At 42.6% G+C, this 18,678-nt stretch overlaps 1 protein-coding gene and 1 long non-coding RNA gene across 2 annotated transcripts in view; one reads left to right on the plus strand and one right to left on the minus strand.

Annotated features, from left to right (window-relative positions):
* Positions 1-899: 899 nt before the first annotated feature.
* Positions 900-2,651, minus strand: LOC132242778 (uncharacterized). The gene is made up of 2 exons (XR_009454704.1): positions 2,494-2,651; positions 900-1,668 (listed from the first exon to the last, which is right to left on the minus strand). It is a non-coding gene; the product is annotated as an uncharacterized LOC132242778 (long non-coding RNA).
* A 196-nt stretch (positions 2,652-2,847) lies between these two features.
* Positions 2,848-18,678, plus strand: part of BPGM (bisphosphoglycerate mutase) — a 28,912-nt gene continuing 13,081 nt past the window's right edge. Inside the window, exons 1-2 of the mRNA XM_059711835.1 lie at positions 2,848-2,982; positions 14,625-15,286. Of these exons, the coding sequence (XP_059567818.1) occupies positions 14,686-15,286 (601 nt within the window). The 5' untranslated portion in view covers positions 2,848-2,982; positions 14,625-14,685. The remainder of the gene's footprint in view (positions 2,983-14,624; positions 15,287-18,678) is intronic.

The raw sequence follows: 18,678 nt of genomic DNA on the forward strand, positions 1-18,678 counted from the left end.
ATCAATACCATTTACTGAATGCTTTCCAAAAGCCAGACATACACTGCATTATCTCATTTAATTTTCACACTGGTCTCTTAGGTATTATCCCTATTTCACAAAGACAGGCTGAGGTCAAGCGATGTACCTGCAGAGATTGCAAAATTATTTCAAAATTGCCTCCATTATTCTCCTCTGTGAGATGAGGATTCTCCGTTTTAACACGTGAAAAGAAAGGACAGGTGGCTTTCAAATCCCTGGTGTGGGTCTCTATGGCTGATCCGTTGGAGCAATTCCAGTTTTTTTGGTTTCAATAGATGAGTCCTGCCCTAACCAGTTTGGCTCAGTGGATAGAGCGTCGGTCTGCGGACTCAAGGGTCCCAGGTTCGATTCCGGTCAAGGGCATGTACCTCGGTTGTGGGCACATACCCAGTGGGGAGTGTGCAGGAGGCAGCTGATCGATGTTTCTCTCTCATCGATGTTTCTGACTCTCTCTATCCCTCTCCCTTCCTCTCTGTAAAAAAAATCAATAAAATCTATTTAAAAAAAAAATAGATGAGTCCTGTACTTAGTAGGGCAATGGAAGCCAAACATGGGCCTATTATACTAGATTATGAGTGGCAGATTTTAATCCGACACCGAAGAAGATAGGGTGTAGTAGGAGACTAGACACTACTGCAAACAACCAGGTCATGATGTGTCTTGACAACTCTCAAGACAAGGAGACAGTCCTGTACATGGGATATAGGACCAACGAATTCTGGAGTTTACTGGAGGGAGGAAGGGAGGGAAGGAGCCCATGGCTCTGCCAGGGGAGAACGAGGCAGAATAGCTCAGGTGAGTGGATGGTGTTCTGATGCTTGGTGGACCAGCTCAACCCTACCTACAAAGGAATCCTGTGTAAATTTTGGCCAGGTATGTATGCTATCATAAAATAGTATTTTATTGAACAAGACAATCTGCTACCCAATCCTTAAAGTACAATACTTGTTAATATTGATTTTCTGATATACACACATAATAGAAAGAAAGACAAAGAGACAACATGGCTATAATAAATTACGGTGTTTTCATTTCTTGTTTGGGTGAAACTGGAACTTTTCCAAGAGTTGTTTGAAGTAAAATAGGGACTTGAGACACTGAGTTATTTTCATAGTATTGACACTGCTTGCTATATCAAAATCAAATTCCTCAGGGTTGGTCTTAATGCAAGTTAATTTTAAAATCTGTAATCTTGATTTTAAAGAATTTATTGTCTTTTTTTGGGGGGGGGAGGGGAGAGAAGCTGCAGAAAAGGAAGCATTTTCCTAGAATTATGAGTTAGCAACCTTGCAAGGGTCCTTGTCCAAGTTCTGCCCCCAACCAGCTAAATAATTCTGAACAAATCTCTTAAGCTTCAGAGTCCTCACCTGCACAACGAGATTCTAAAAGGCAGATGCGATGGCTGACATTGTTGATGTTCTAATAGAATCTAGGTGACAAGCTAGCACTCCATGGGTATCCACAACGACAGTAAAACTAAATCCCATGAGCAGGTGCCCTGAAGTGCAGCGTTGCGTATCCCCGCGTGTCAAATGCTTACAGACACCGGTGAACGGCCGTCTTTGTCCTCCAGAGTATGGATGGTGGGCATTCTGAGTTAGAGAGCTTTCTGGGAAAACTTCCCCTTCCCTTGGTCCCCCGTGCATCCTGGAGGGAAGGAGGAGCAAGTGGGGTAAGAATATACGATCTGGAAGTTGTATTCCTGGGAGTCAGGTCTGGAAGGTGCCTCCTCCACTTGCAAGCTGAACCCTGATCTCTGAGGTCCGGGGCGGAAATGTTCTGCTCTAACAAGGCCCGTGAGATAGGGAACCAAGTACACACACTTAGGTCTCCATGAATCCAACACATAGCCTGTCGTGGAGTTCAACAACGTGGAAAGATTACTTTTTCGAATTTTTGTTTAATTATTCTGAGGACCTGCTTGGCAGGCACCAAGCTACGGGGCTTGTGCTGAGGATGAATCGGGAAGTCCTCCAAAGAGGACGCTGACACCAGGCAGGGCAGCTTCTTAGAAATGGAGAAGGGGGGATTCCCATGCGGCCAGACACGCGTACTATTCCTTATCGTTTCCACCTACTCAAAAGGTCTGACTGTGCGCTTCAAAGCCTGGTGTGGTGGTTCTAGCGGCGCTTCGGGTATTTTTTTTTTTTTTATGGGTTTCTCTTGTTCAGTAACTGTGGCCTCCAAATTTATAATTCTCCTCTTTCCACTCCATCCTCCCTTCATTGTGGTAGAAGCTTTCGTGCCTTGCATTTATCACTGTTCTCTCCCAACCAAAACAGTGCCAGGGAACAGCCTACGGGGCATCCCTACGAAAGCACTAAGAGAAAGCGCGGCTCAGCTGCTGCCCAGACAGCCGGCACTTTAAAGGCTTTTGTTTCCATCACGATTTAAGACTTAAAACCAACGAGGAAAGCCGGAGCTTCGCCCCGCAAGAACTACCCACTTTCATCCCGGGTTGAAGTCTCCCACCTTAAAAAAGGCATCGCCTCATCGCCTCCAGGATCCCGCCGACACTTCCGTACACGGGCAGGTACTTGATTTCTGTACGACGCGAAACTCTCTCTAGCACCTCAGCCCGTCAAGACCGCCCCAGGCCTGAGGCTTTTCTATCGCGGGTTCGACTTCTCTATTTTTCCAGACCCAAGCCCGCCCACCGGCGTCGAGGTCAGCTCTTTATTGGTCCTGACGTGTGCTTGTCTCCGCAGTGAGCCAATCAGAACCTCGCTTTCTACCCCAGGGATTTGGGAAACGGAAAAGACCTCGACCTGTTCCTGGGGAGTAAGGCGGGGCCGTAAATGAGTGACATTTCAACCCCCCAATGGGCAGAGCGCTAGGACCTGCCCCCTCTGGCGCCCGGGCTAGAAAAGAGCGTTGATGCCGGCCACAGGGATGAGTCCTAGGCGGCACTGCCGGCCCGGCGGCTCTGAGGAGCGGGTGCTGCTGGTGGCCTCTTTGCAGGTGAGTGGTTTTGTCTTAGCATGTTTGCTGTTGAGAACGTTCCCGTTTTTAAAGGAGGTGGCGTTTTACCCCGGAGTGCGGGAGGCCAGTTCCTTGACTCTGCCGGTTCTGCCTTTGAATCTGGCGCTCGCTCGTCTGCCCCTCAAGGGCCAACCCTCACGCGTGCCTCGGGTTCCTCTCTGCTGTCCCTTTCTCTGAATGAGCCTGTCTGGGAGGCACAGGTCCGTCAGCTGGAGGGAGGACTCGCCTTGGGAGTGGTGTCTCGACGGCAGGAATAAACAGGAATTGAAGGGAGGGAAGATCACCTCCCCTGGGCGCCTGGCAGAGCCCCGTCAATGGTGGGGCTGCAGGAAGGAGGCTCGGTGCCCTCGGGGCCATGCCACTGTATTTAGGGCGATGGCAGACCTGCCCCTGAAAGTCGAAGCAGACAGAAAAAACCTGAATGCCGTGAAAGGAGGAGGAGGTGAATGTCTGGAATGGTTTTCACGGAGCGCTCAAATCTGGAGCCAAATCACAGGTTCTTAAAAAAAAGTGTATTTCCTCTCCTTTCAAAGGCGTGGGGGGGGGGGGGGCGCATTGCTAGAGAAGGGCAAGAGAAATGCATAAGGGAAGTGAAGTGCACGGTTAAGTTTTGAAGGGTAATGGGTGGTTAGAGAACTTATTATAACTCCCATTCGCCCACCGTCTAGCTCTCTTCCAAATTGTGGAGCATTGATAGCTTGTGCGTGGGACCAGAAAGTTAACTGACGGGATGCAGGATTCGGTGGTGGAGGGGTGGGAATCAAATAGTATCTTTCAGCAGAAGCTGCTAAGATTTTCCGTTTTGAAAGCAGAACACATGTTTCAATTTGCCTTTTATTTTAAAACGGACTCCCCTGAGTCCAGGGACCAGGTTTTATCCATCTGTCTTCTTGTAGCACCGTAGATGCTCTTCCGTTAGTTAGTGTGGACTTTCGAGAAGCATCATTCAAAACAAATGGTGTAGTGGTAGGAGCTCTGAGTTGCAGAGTCCAGACACCTGGGTTTTAGTCTTGAAGCTGTAGCTATTTGTGTTATCGTAAACAAATCGTTTCAACTCTCTGACTCTTCATTTTTGCATCTTTCAAGAGCAGATGTTGCCTTGGATTATTTCTGAGGGCCATGCCTGTGTTAAAGGTCTGTTTTAAAGTGAAAATGATTAGACATTTTCCACCACAAGTATATAAACATAATCTCGTTGCAGTAAATCCCGTACCAGTCTGTTAGCAAATAAAAGTTCCCAGCTGTGAGGGTAGTATTTGTTCTTTTGTGTCTACATTTAAACCAAATGGATCCTAGGAGAAACTTTGGACATTTACAGACGGACCATTTTACAGAGGTATAAACGTACTAGTAGAAAATGTCATTTTTTTATTCCATCATCCAGCGGCAACTCACTGTTAATGTTTGGGTAGATCTTTTGGTGTCTCTTCCCCTTTTGCTTCCTACAGTTGGTTGAAATTCAGTGGCACCTTCCGTTTTAAGTAATGACTGATACATCGACATTCAGCCCTGCTTTCATCTTTGTGTGTCTGGTGCCCACACATGTTTGAATTGATAGGTCTTTTGAATATTCTTGAAATGAAATCTGGTGTGAGGGAATGTTTATATGGGGAAATAGGACTAAGAGGATTACCTAACAAAAAAATCTTTCACTGAAACTTGGCCACAAATATGGAAAAAACATCCTTTACAAAAATGTAAATTAAATGTTAGCCACCTCATTAAAGCATTTGGACTGTAGTATTTGGTATACTTCTAAGACTGTATCTTACCATCAACTTTACCACCCCTTCCAACATATACGCACACACACACAATTTGATTTCATTCCTCCTTCCTCTACCTAATTTAACATTCTTTACCCAGCCTCATTTTATTTCCAGCTTTTGCTTCTGCTCATGCCATCAGCAAGGTAGGATCATCTTCAAGGGCCTGAGGTCTGTGCCAGTCTTCATATGTTAGCTAAAGTCTGCTCCATTCAACCCAGAATACCTCTCACTTTTTGGTAGTGTGCTTCACTATCATCTCATTTAGTCTTCCTAATAGCCCCCTGAGAACAGTAATTTCATTATCCTCTTTTTGGATAAAGAACCTGAACAGGCTGAAGTTCAGGAAATTTAAATAACTTGGTCAAGGTCACACTGTCAGTAAGTAGCAAAGCTGGGACTGATATCCAGGTTTCTTGACTTAAACTTTTGGGGTTTGGTGGAATCGTTTATGTTGACAACAGCTACTACTCTGGGGAAATAAGTAACCAGAGATAGGAAGGAGGTGTCATGAGTGAGTGCTGTGTATATTGGTGATGCCTTGCAGGCTGAAACTAGCAACATGAAGACCAACATGCATCTCATCACAAAAATAGATCTCTTAGCTGTGAATAGGGGGTTCACCTGCTATGGTTTGTTTCCCTTGTAACAAGTGATCAGTCACAGCTGTTTGTTAGATGTAAAGTTGGAGAATGACAGGGCAATATTAGTGCCTAGAAAATACCTGTGATAGCATTTGCTCCTGGTAAAGAGGTATTCTTCTAATGCAACTACAAATGGAAAAGTTACTATAAAGCTATAGGAAAAGTAATAGATGGTGGAACACTAGGTACTCTTAGGTACAGTCATGTTTGGACTTTTAATATTGAGCTTGATTTGGGGGAAAGCATATTATGTTAAGACTCCAAAGAACTGAGCTCCAGATTTCATTTGCCTTAAGAACTGTTCCTTTTTCCTTTACCAGAAACATGGTTAACCTCTCTTTTTTTCTACAGCCTCAAATATATAGCCAGCCTATCTTCTGTAGAGTTAGGTTCCTAATGCAATGGGAGTTGAGTTTCACATTGACGATTTGGACCAGGGAAAACATCTGAGTGGTCTATGGTGGCATTTGAATAGTTAATATTTAAGGATAAGCTTTGGATCATAGCAACTCTTGCTCTGTATCCCTTATTTTCCATACTTCAATATTATATCATTGATCATATTTCTTACTCAGTTTTTGGAAACAAAAAAACAGAAAGCAAACTAAGTTTTTGGGCTGGTCTTTATCTTGTAATTTTATCTACCTGTTTATGAATTGTCATACTGGGATATTAGACGTTATTACTTTTCGAATACCTGAGGAAGGGAAGAAGCAATGTTCTAGGAACATTACTTTCGAAGACAGGACAAGCCTCATTTATGGTGGAGATGGGGGAGGTATGTGAAATTACCTGGTTTAATTATCAGGAGTAGGAGGTAGCAGCAGGGTTTTTATGCTGCGTTTGTTGAAACTACCTAGAGATTCTGGAGATAGTGTAGAACAGTGATGGCGAATCTTTTGAGTTCGGTGTGTCAGCATTTTGAAAAACCCTAACTTAACTCTGGTGCCGTGTCACATATAGAAATTTTTTGATATTTGCAACCATAGTAAAACAAAGATTTATATTTTTGACATTTATTTTATATATTTAAATGCCATTTAACAAAGAAAAATCAACCAAAAAAATGAGTTCACGTGTCACCACTGACACGTGTGTCATAGGTTCGCCATCACTGGTGTAGAAGTAACCTCAGTAAATACAATGCCTTGTGTGTGCACCAGTCATATATATATTATATATATATATATATATATATATTAGAGGCCCGGTGCACGAAAATTCATGCACTGTGGCAGGGGAGTTGTCCCTCAGCCCGGCCTGCCCCCTCTCACAGTCTGGGAGCCCTCAGGGGATGTCCTACTGATGGTTTAGGCCCGCTCCCCACGGGGGCCACCGGGCTGATCAGGGGAAGGCACCGCCCCTATCACCCCGCAGCCTGCTGCTGCCACTGCCGGCCGTGATGGCTGCCTGAGCCCCAGGCCTTGCAGCCGCCGGGACTAATGGCTGCGGGAGCCCATGGCTGCCTGAGGCTGCGGCTGCAGTGAGCCCACAGCTGCTGTGAGCCCTGGGCCTTGCAGCCGCTATGGTTTTGTCCGGATGGACATTCGGATGGATGCCCAGAAGATGTCTGCTCTAATTAGCATATTACCCTTTTATTAGTATAAATATACCCTCTTCATCCTTGCCTTATCTAAAGGATACTAATCTTGAAACATAATTTCAATTTTATAGTAGCATTTATGGAAAGAATATTTTTTACTCTATAACAAATATATATATGGGGAAGGGTATTTGAAAATATGTCACTTGCAGAGTGTGTTTCCTTTGAATCACCTATTTGTTTCTTTATTGCCAAGGCAATTGCATAGCACCTATTCTTGAGCAAGTATACATTCATTTGAAGTTTGAGTCATTGTGGCAATTTATGAAGATGTCTAATAGAAGTAAAGTATGTCAAAATGACAGATTGTTTTTTGAAGTTGGCTAACGTGAATAATTTTTCCTTCTAGTGTTTTCTTTAACCCATTATTAAATAATTAAATTAAGGAAAAGTAAACTACTCAGACTGATTTAAGTGTTCTCAGTATTGTATTCTGTGAAAAATAAATACAATTATGAATGGGATTCCATTACTCAAAGGTACTTGATGTTCTGGCCAAGAATAAAATCAGGTAATATAATAATGTTGGGATTATTCTGTGACCAGATGCTTAAAGTTTCAAAACAGTGATGCAATTAGGAGATGAGAGAATGGTATCCTGCCAGGCCAGGTATTGGCAAATTAAGGCTTTCTGGCCCACTACCTGCTTTAGTACAGCCCACAAGCAATGAGTGGTTTTTACATTTTTTTAACGGTTGAAATAAATCAAAGAATAACAATAGTTCATGTGCAAGAAAATTACATGAAATTCTAATTTCAGTGTTTATACATAAAGTTTTATTGGAACACAGCCTCATTTATTCATCTGTGTATTGTCTACGGCTGCTTTCAGCTACAATGGCAGATTGTAATACCATATAGCACAACAAACCTAAAAAAATTACTATTTGTTCTTTTACAGAAAGAGTTGCCAATACCTGAGCTAAGCTATAGTGTCTTTCATGTTCATCTTCTTCACATTTCAATAGTCATTTTCTTAGTGCAGGTCTTCATTGTATTTTACCAGAAATTATTGCAAAATCCTCAAAAGTATTCATATCTTTGGTTTTTCTTTCTTTTTTTTTTTTTTAATATATTTTATTGATTTTTTACCGGGAGGAAGGGAGAGAGATAGAAAGCCAGAAACATCAATGAGAGAGAAACATTGATCACCTGCCTCCTGCACACCCCCTACTGGGGATGTGCCCGCAACCAAGGTACATGCCCTTGACCGGAATCGAACCTGGGACCCTTCAGTCCGCAGCCCGACGCTCTATCCACTGAGCCAAACCGGCTAGGGCTCTTTGGTTTTTCTTATCTCAATTTGTAAATGCTGCCTGATTCTCCTAAAATACACATTATTAAACCTTTAATGATGTCCCAGTATTTATACAAGAACCTACATTCTTTGGCACAAGTACCTGCAGGTACTATTCAGACTTATCTTTCTAGGCTAGTCTCCTCCTATTTCCTCGTTGTACCCTATACTTAGGGTGATCATATAATTTTCCAAATGGGACATTCAAGTGTGAGAATGTTTCTATGATAATTATGTTGGGAAATAGGCCTAAAGCAAGATTGCTCTAGGTAAACCAGGACATATAGTCACCCTACCTATTTCCAGTAATTTTGAATGAGTCACCATTTTCCATAAGTATCTGTTCCCTAGTACTCACTATCCCCTCAGACTAGAATGCCTTTTCCTTTTTCTATAAATCTAAATCTTGAACATCATTCCCAAACCAGTTTAAAGAGTGCCATGTCCATGAAGCCTTGCCCAGAAATAATCTTTTTCACCTCCCTTACGAATGGAGTGTTTCTCATGATGCGAATTACTGTTTGCTTTAGCAGTACGTACACACGCACACATGTCACCCTTCCCTAGCCAGTTCCTTGAAGACATATCCTTGTTGGTTTCTATAGTCCTCACAGGCTCAAATGGGATTTGCAACACATGTTTGAAAATGAATTAATTAACCAGATTTGGGAGACAGTATTTGTGGCTGTCAATTTATAAATCACCAATTTTAATGATATTAAGTAGTGAGGAAAGTTGGGTTTCCAAGGACTGAGGACAGAGTCTTGGGTGCCAGTGTGGCAGAGTGCTTCCAGGCATAAATGTAGGCTTGATCTGTGTCACCTTGGGCAAGTGAACCTCACCTCAAAGTTTCTGCATCTGTAAAACGGGACTAATCACAGTACCTCTCCATAGAACAGTGGTTGAAGATGCAAATAGTCTAAGCACATGGTGAGCACTCCTTGAATGTTTGCTGCTATGACATCATATGATATCTTCAGCATCATAATACTATTCTGGTGGGTAGGAAAATACAGAGACCTAAGACCAGGGCATAACAGTAGAAGAGCCTGGGAAGTACAGCATTGAAATCCTAAAGAATTTTTTTTCCTTGGTGGAAGTAGTCAGCTGCAGAGTGTGAGTTCCAAGAGAAGATGTTCTCCACTTAACTAAGAAATAGCTAATCTGCAGTTTTTTGAGAGACCATGTCAGTAGAGTGGGCAAGGCACAAGTTAGGTGTCAAGAGACTAAAAAAATAATGGCTAGAAGAAAGGAAAAATAGCAAAGAAGAAGGGGCAGGAAGATGAGACACAGTCATATAAAAGTACATTTTTTTTTTGAGCCATACCATATTTTAAAAAGAAAGGAGGCTTGGGGTATGAATTCACTGACCTGTATTGCCTTTTTTTGGTATAAAGTAAATCATCAACTAAAATTAGTGCTTAATTCAAGTGTCAAGGGATAAGTGAGGAACCCTAAGAACCAACTCCAAGGTGGTGAGCTTTACCAAAAATAAAACTTGATTTTGAAAAAGAAGTTTTTAAATTTGAGGGTGGAGAGTATATATTGAGGAGTATATATTCTTAGTATGATATCTATAAGTTGGGGTGACTATTGCCCAGTTTGACTTAGTGCAATGAGTTTTTTCTCAAGAACAGCCATAAGCTGAGCCCTCCTTTATTCCTTTCATAAAATGCTGCCTGGGTTTGGAAAGACAAGTCGTGACTGGATATGTTCCTGGGAAATGAAGCCAGATGAGCCCAGATCCTCAAACCAAGACTCTAAAGTCTTCAGTGGTGAGATAGGGAAAGCTCAGGGATCAAGGGGAGAAGACCTAAAATTTGCCAGTTAGTACTGTATGTTTTTGAACAAGTTAATTGGAGTCTCTCTCTGTGTGGAGATTATGGCCATTCATGAACATACTAAATTGTAAAGGCTACAAAAATATAATGGATGGTTTTTCTTGGCACTGGCTTTGCCACTAAATACACTGGGATTCTTGAGTTAAAGCTTTCTAACATCTCAGGCCTGCCAACTGACTGTTTTTACTTTGGCAGTTACCACCAAAACTGTCAAGCCTCAGCCTCATTAGCACAACATAATCATTTTTGTCTAACTTTTGAGTCATTCAACACACCTCAGGACATGTACCTCGGTTGCAGGTTTGATTCCTGGTCAGGACGTATATGGGAGACAACTGATTAATGTTGCTCTCACATCGATGTTTCTCTCTTTCTCTCAAATCAATAAAAAACATATTCTCGGGTGAGGATTTAAAAAAGAATTTTATCAAGCTTATATGATGGAATGATAATATTTTGAACCTATAGGGTTAAATAAAATGTACTATTAAAATTAATTTTACCTATTTTTAACTTTTAATATGGTTTTAGAACATATATGGCTTGCATTATATTTTGACTGGACACAGCTGATCTAAAGGATGACTAGACGTTACTGAAAGCAGCGTGGGACTGAAGTGAAGTGAAAGTGGAGGGGAGACAGTGATGGGCTGGGAGAGGGTTCTGTGTAGTATGTGTAGAGGTCCTCAGGCAAGAAAGAAAATGGCATGCTCAAGGAAATAAAAGAAAACCAAAGCCTTGCGGGTCACAGCAAGGACTTTGAACTTTATCCTCAGATCAATAGGAAGTAATTGAGGGTTTTAAATGGGGTACTTAGTTTTCAGGAAGTTTGCAGTTAATAAATGAGAGCAAGAGAGCTACAGCTGAATATAGCAAGATTCTCATAATCTCCCCCCCCCCCCCCAAAAAAAGGAAGAAAAATGGGATGGAGGTGTTTGGTTGGGAAATACCATTGAGAGGGCGCAGGACCCTGCCCACCCATCACCTGCCCCTGTTTCCGCTCCAGGATACGAGGCACAAACACCCCCAACTAAAGAGAGAAGCAGACAACCGGGAGATAGTTTGCATTCAGTTCACTTTCAGCTTGGTTACAGCTCAGAGCCGGAGGAAGCATTCCAGGAAGAGTACAAGGTTGAGTGGGAGTTTGATTACAGAGTTGGGACTCTGCAGGCTGGTGGCAAAGGGTTTAGTGAAGGAAGGACAGGAACAAGGAAGCCCAGTACATAGGGGATTAGAGGGTCTGTTTCTTGAAAGAGTGTGTGGGACAATAACAGGGAAAAGCTTGGATTGGAGCCTGGAGGCTTGGGGTCTGACCATCTCCTGGGCTATGATGGCCTCCCCACTGTTTCTCTTCTCTGTGCCAGGAGGACATTTCCCTTTAAGTCACAGGTCATACACTAGCAGACCCAATCCAGCATGCAGACATGTTTTGTTTAACTCACATTTAAAAACTATTCAAATGAGTCGCCAGTATTTGTATCAGGTATCACATGAAAATGCGCATTTCCAGGGTTTTTGACAATTGGAAGATCTAGGAACCCCAGTTCTTCAGTCTCACAGGGAAGTGGGCTGGAGCTAAGTAGTAGCTACTCCTTTTTTTTTTTCTATAATGTAAACGTTTAGGAACTGAATTATTATTTTTCTTTTTTTAAAAAGACATTTATGCTAAAAATAAAATGGAATCCGTAGGCTCTCTGTGGTCTGAGTCTAAGTCTTGCACTCTCTCCAGTCTTTGGTTTCAACAGTCCCATTTTCTTACAGTTCTTCAGAAAAGTTCTAAGAATAGTACCCTTAGTTCAGTGAGACCAGGATATACAAAAGCTTCGTCCATTTACACAGAGCGGCGTCCATCAGAGAAGCATGTATCTTCCCTGCAGCTCACCACTGTTCCCACCACCCCTGTAGCCCAGCATCACTGCTTTTACACATCTGTCTATCTGGCTACTGGGACATGTGAGTTTGCAGGCCATGCCTTAAACTTTATTCAAACTGACGACGAGTGTTGATGAACGCTTGGTATACCATGAGGATTAAAATCTTAAAGATTGCTAACTTTAAACCTCAACAGCGCCTTTGTAAATATTTAGCAGTTAATTAAATGGGAAAAGTCAGTTGATAGCATCAAGGAGGAGAAAGGGAAGTGACTTTTAGTTTACCTGAGATAGATGCACTAGCTTGGGACCTTACTCTATATTCACTCCCTGTACATGAGTGAGGGAAGGGTATGTATTTGTATAGTCTTTGTGGCTGTAGGACTGTTTCTCTTCTCCAGTGTATATATTTTAAGGGGGGTGGGGGTGGGGAGTGGGCAGAGAAAGTGGTTTATTCCTTAAACAGAGTAAGCAAATGCAGCAGATTAAAATACTGCAAAGCTTGGTGGTAGGTGCCTGAGTGTTCCTGCTATATATATTTTCTTTATTCCTTTGGTAGAGTTCATAACCAAAAGATGAGGAAGTGCTTCTGCCTACAAAATTTGTCCATCATATCCCTCTTCATCTGAAGGGAAATAGCTCATTACGTAAGAAGGGTTTTCTTGCTTGACAAGACAAAGTAAGGGCTGAGGCAGAGGGACAGTTCATAGCTTCTTTTCTCCACCCCCGCGCCCCCCCACCAAAAAACAAGACAATATATGTTATGAGAGATGGATTCAGTTTCTGATGGGCCTAAAGCTTCTACTACTTGGTGGATTAGGGCTCTTTAAAAAAACTGCAAAAATACCTTTCTTTTGTAAATTACACACACACCCATGTGAATTCATTATTTGGTCTCCCGGTGCCTTAGAAGGTGTTTGTTCCAGCTTGAACTTCATTAGCGTCATGATTATTCTGCTTCTGGACACCAGTAATCACCTAGCTAAATACTGCCCACATGCCTTCATCCCACTCTCTGTTCTTCTGACACCCTGCTGCCCCTCTGGGCTGAGGGTAGAGGCATCACTGTCCCTCTGGAAATTCTCAGTGAGGACCTTCAGCTGAGCGACCTTCAGCTGAGCGCGGAGCTCAGGCTCTTCCAGTGACCTCATGCTTTTCTCCCTGCTCCACATGTGCTAAAGCTTCAAACCTGGTGCTTGACAAGAAAGGGAAATCATAAACCCAACTGCTGGAGCCTTTCAACTTGCAAATCACCTCAACCTGCTGCCTTCCTCAGGTCCTCCGTTTGCCTCCCTCTGAAGCCTAATCTTAAAGCCCTTCCCCACCTTCAGCATCTTTAGGAATTAGTAAAGAAAGGAAGAAACTAGCTCCCGATTCCAATTAACTTTGTCCCTGAGGGTTATATAACTGTGGCTGAATCACAGTTTTCGTGGGACGGAAAATCTGCAGCTAATGGAAGTTGCCAAGAGTGGCAGAAGACCAGGCCCCGATGTTCATGTAATCTTTGCTCCCCAGTGTGGAGAACGCTGGGGTGGAGGTGGAGAGTGCTGGGCATGTAAACCAAACAGCATCTGTCAGTGAAGATACGCCCTCTGCAAGGTGAGTGAAGGCAGGCCGACGCAGCCAGGCAGCAGAGTCCTGGGAGACAGAGTGGCCCAGCAGATCCCTGGGGCAGCAGCTTAGCTTAGCAAGTTCAGAACATGTTTTGGTTGCCTGCTCCACTTCACTAGACTCTTCTCCCGCTGAGATGTGGCTGGTGTGTGCAGGACAGTTGAAGGGCTGGGAGGAGGAGGAGGAGGCAGGGCCTCCTTATCACTGAGCTGCTTCTCACTCCTGCAGACCTGCTCCTATAATCTGGTTCTACACGCAGCAATTGCTCAGCTGCGTGCATTTGATAACTTGTTTTGCATCTGGATTTATTCCTGCCAAAAGCACTATCTTGAGGCAGGTGAGAGATTATTTAGGTGAATATCATGTTTGGTGTTAACGTCACTTTAAATCACTTTTAATGTTGTTTGAATGTTGAAACTTAGATTTTCTTGTATGTGGTATAGCCTGTGGCATTGAGAACTAGTTGCCAACAATCATTGATTTAAATACCAGATAAATGTGGTGGTTTATTGAATTAACATGTTTAATGACGTCTTCAGTGAGGTGAGGCTGGTAAATATTCTTTTTCCACCAGAGGAAAAACAATGAGAAGGATGCTGTCAATCTAGAGTCTGTTACTAGTCATCTTTGTAGACATCTCCACCTCATTCTGGTAAAGCCTCTCTTCTGTAAATAAACTGCCTTTGATCTGGCGGAAACGCGGCATGCCATTAGAATGAAGTGTTCTCATCATTTTACATCATGCAATTAACATACTATCTAGCCATCAGAAAATTTAAGTCAACTAGGTTTCCTGTAATTAATTATCTTGTAGAATATGCCTTTATGTGCCATAGTGAATGAGTTGCCGGATGTCTGATAGCAACCTGTTTAAAGGAATTGCCCTAGTGTATTTTAGAAATGGGCTGTGGTAAGGTTGTGCTTCCTTTCCCAGGTAGTCAGCTGAATGAAGAATATAACTTACGTGTTTTGTTTCTTCTCTTTCCAGATGTATTTCTGTCATTGAACATTGGCCCATTTGAAGGCACGAGGGGAGCTCAGCCATCAGTATGTCCAAGTACAAACTGATCATGTTAAGACATGGGGAGGGTGCTTGGAACAAAGAGAATCGTTTTTGTAGCTGGGTGGATCAGAAACTGAACGACGAAGGCCTGGAGGAAGCTCGGAACTGTGGGAAGCAACTGAAAGCGCTAAACTTTGAGTTTGATCTGGTGTTCACATCCGTTCTTAATCGGTCCATCCACACAGCCTGGCTGATCCTGGAAGAGCTAGGGCAGGAGTGGGTTCCTGTGGAAAGCTCCTGGCGTCTGAATGAGCGTCACTACGGAGCCTTGATCGGTCTCAATAGGGAGAAAATGGCTTTGAATCATGGCGAAGAGCAAGTGAGGATCTGGAGAAGAAGCTACAATGTGACCCCGCCACCCATTGAAGAGTCTCATCCTTACTACCAGGAAATCTACAGTGACCGGAGGTATAAAGTGTGCGATGTACCTGTGGATCAACTGCCACGGTCTGAAAGTTTAAAGGATGTTCTGGAGAGACTCCTTCCCTTTTGGAATGAAAGGATTGCTCCTGAGGTGTTACGTGGCAAAACCATTCTGATATCTGCTCATGGAAATACCAGTAGGGCACTCCTGAAACATCTGGAAGGTACCATCTTTATGCTACTACTCATTAGAGGTTGCTGATGTTATTGTTACACCTTAATCTGGAAAGGACATGCTGTTTTAGCTAACAATGCACAGTTTACATAATAGGCTTTCCTTCCCTATTCTCTTTGGTCACTTTAGTCTTTTAAGAATCATTTTGTTCTAGAAGTAAAACAAATTCTCTTTCCTATTCATAGTATCTGGAGCAGTAGCTACCAAACTTGAGCAAGCATCAGAACCACCGGGAGGGAGAACTTCGGTCTACCACAGGTTGCTGGCCTTGCCCTCGGCCTTTCTGAACCTGAAGGCCTGGTGTCCCAGCCTAAGAATTTGCATTTCTGAGAAATTTTCAGATGTTGATACTGCTGCTGGGGGTTCTCCATTTTGAGGATCCTGAACTAAAGCACTATGTAGCTTCGTTATAGAAAGATAAAAGGAGGCTAGGGTGGGGAGAGGTTTCTGTAGACACGTTATTTGAAGTAAACTTATCTGAGTCTTTCAAGATCAGTAAAATTATCTAGACTTCAGTTTTGCTCATGTTCTTCCAACTTAAAACAATTGTTGCTGTGTTTTCAGACCTAGGTGTCTTGAACAATTCTTTTGTTCTAGTCCTCTCTTTCCAGAGCAGGCTTAGTCCTTGATCGGGAGAAAGTTGTGGGGGAGAGGAGGATAAAAAGATAGCTTATTGGAGATAATCAATAGCCTCAATAATGCTCAATGTTACATTCTAAATGTATTGTACAATGTACTGTATTGCTACCTGTCTCTTAAGTTAACATGAACTAAATGAACTCTTTTGGGGACTCAAGCTCACCAGTTTGGGGCATCAGTGATTGCACTGTGAAGTTTTCAGGGCATTTCTCACCCCGCTTTCTCCCTTCACTAAGTAACATTATCCGGTTGTGCTTTTTGAGTGATCTGCTCTGTCTGGTGTTTTCTTGTCTATCAGCATGTCAGCAGTTGACTTACTGATATTCTAGTGCATTTCTCTAACATCCCTTTTCCATTCTGCTTTACTTTTCTATATGGGGCTGTGAGAAATGAAAGGGTTAACCTCATATGTGAATTAAGTGAAAATAGGTTGTTGGTAACAAAATAAAGTGATCTTTATAAGATTTTACTGTAAACTTTTTAGCATGTGTTTTTTTAGCCCTAATTTTTATAACATGGCCAACAGCCAAATCATTACTCGTATACCTGCATCCATTAGTTGTGCAGAAATCTAAGATCTACAGACTTTATTGGCTGTTAAAAACTTTATTGTCTAGACATGGCGCTCGCTCTGTTTGTATGTGTGTGTATATATCTTATTTACTCAACTATTTATATAAAGGGTTCTATTCTTCCTTGTTCAGAACAGATGTTTGGTTAAGTGATGTATAACTTCATCATTATTGGACTATAGTACTTTATTGTTTGAAGAAGAATTGAGGCTCCTCTTAGGATGACAACAGCAGACTGAAATTCAGAATTTCAAAGTTTCTTCCAGAAGATGTACTCTTTTTCACATGCCGTGTTTCTTTTTTCAGAGATGGAACTTAGCTCTCTTTGTGGCCAGGCACCATTCCCTAAAGAAAATGTTATCCTTTGGGTCCTCTTTGCTTCTTTGTCTTAGCTAGGAAATCCTCCCTTTAAAAACAAAACCCTGCCATTTAGTATCATCTACTCTCCTATCTTCAGGTTTAGATGTCTTTAAGATTATTCTGTAGCCCTACCATAGCTCATTCTAGTGTTCCTCTTATTAGTGCATTGATGATTTAACTATTTGTTACTGTTCTTTTTTGAAGGAAGTAGGATGGTTTAACAAATGGTGCCAAAGAAAAGGCAAGCTTACACACAGAAAAGTTTACTTTATATATTTAAGAGAGGTTTTGAAACCATTAATAATTTATTGAGAAACAATTAAATGGTATAGCTGTTTTGGAAAACAATCTGGCAGTTCTCTGGCAGGTTAAATATAGAGTTACCATATGATCCAGCAATTCCACTCCTAGGTATATATCTGTTTTAGTTTCCTATTGCTAATGTAACAAAATACCAAAAACTGGATTACTTAAAGCAACAGATGGTAATTTTTTCATAGCTTGAGGGACTAGAAGTCCTAAATAAAGATGTTGGCAGGGTCATGCTCTCTCTTAGTGGCTTTAGGAAAGAATCCTTTCATGCCTTTTGTACCTTCTGGTGATTGCTGGAAATCTACAAATCGGTTCCTTAGTTTGTAGATCTATCACTGCAAACCTCTGTCTTCACTTGGCTTTCTCTCTGTGTATATCTCTGATTCTTGTCCAAATTTCCCCCTTTTGTCCTTACATCAGTAATACTGGACTAGTGCCTACCCCATTGGCCTCATTTTAACTTGGTTACCTCTATAAAAAACCTATTTCCAAAAAAGGTCACTTACCGAGGTATTGGAGGTTAGGACTTCAACATATCTCTTTATTTGGGGGGAGGGGGGGCATAAGGGGATAGAATAGATACTAAGATAATTGAAAACATATATCCATACCAAAAAATTTAAACAAACCTTAATAGCAGTATTATTCATGGTAGTGAAAATGTGGATGCAACTCAAATGCCCATTAACTGGTGGTTGGATAAATTAAATGTGGGATGTCTGTACAATGGAATATTATCTACATATATAAAAGCCTAAGTGACTATCGGACCAGTAGCTATGATGTGCAATGACCACCAGGGAGAAGACGCTCAACACAGGAGCTGCCAAGCGACAGCAACTTTGCAGAGTGCCCCCCTGCACTCTGGGACCCCTCGGGGGATGTTGGACTGCCAGTTTTGGCCCAATCCCCGTAGGCCAGGCTGAGGGACCCCACCTGCCAGAGGGACCCCGCTCACTCCACAGATGGCCTTTGAGTTCCGGCACTGCCCCAGGTGCGGCCGGCCAGGGAGGGACCATGGGAGGTTGGCTCCAGTGCATGTCTGGCCCATCTTGCCCAGTCCCACCCTGCCAGCCACCTTCTAATTAATTTCCTTTCAATGTGCACGAATCTGTGCACCGGGCCTCTAATTCACCAATAAAAAAGAATAAAATACTGATACATGTTACAACATGGATGAACCTCAAAATTGCTACAATAGAAGAAACAAATCACAGAGGATCATCCTATATAATAAAAGGCTAATTATGCAAATAGATTGAACAGTGGGACAACTGAACAATTGGTTGCTATGACATGAGCTGACCACCAGTGGGCATGTGCGGAACATGGCTGGCGTTGGCCACGGTGGGATGGTAGAGCAGGTGAGTGAGGGCACCAGACCAAGACGGTACCAGTTGCTGTCATTGGGGTGAGCCTCTGTTGGTTACTGAAAATTCTTTGCTCCTGTGTGCCATGGTCCCACCCGGCGCTTGCACCTGCTGCTGGCACCGGAGCT

This window comes from Myotis daubentonii, chromosome 10, assembly GCF_963259705.1.
Source record: "Myotis daubentonii chromosome 10, mMyoDau2.1, whole genome shotgun sequence".
Classification (NCBI taxonomy): domain Eukaryota; kingdom Metazoa; phylum Chordata; class Mammalia; order Chiroptera; family Vespertilionidae; genus Myotis; species Myotis daubentonii.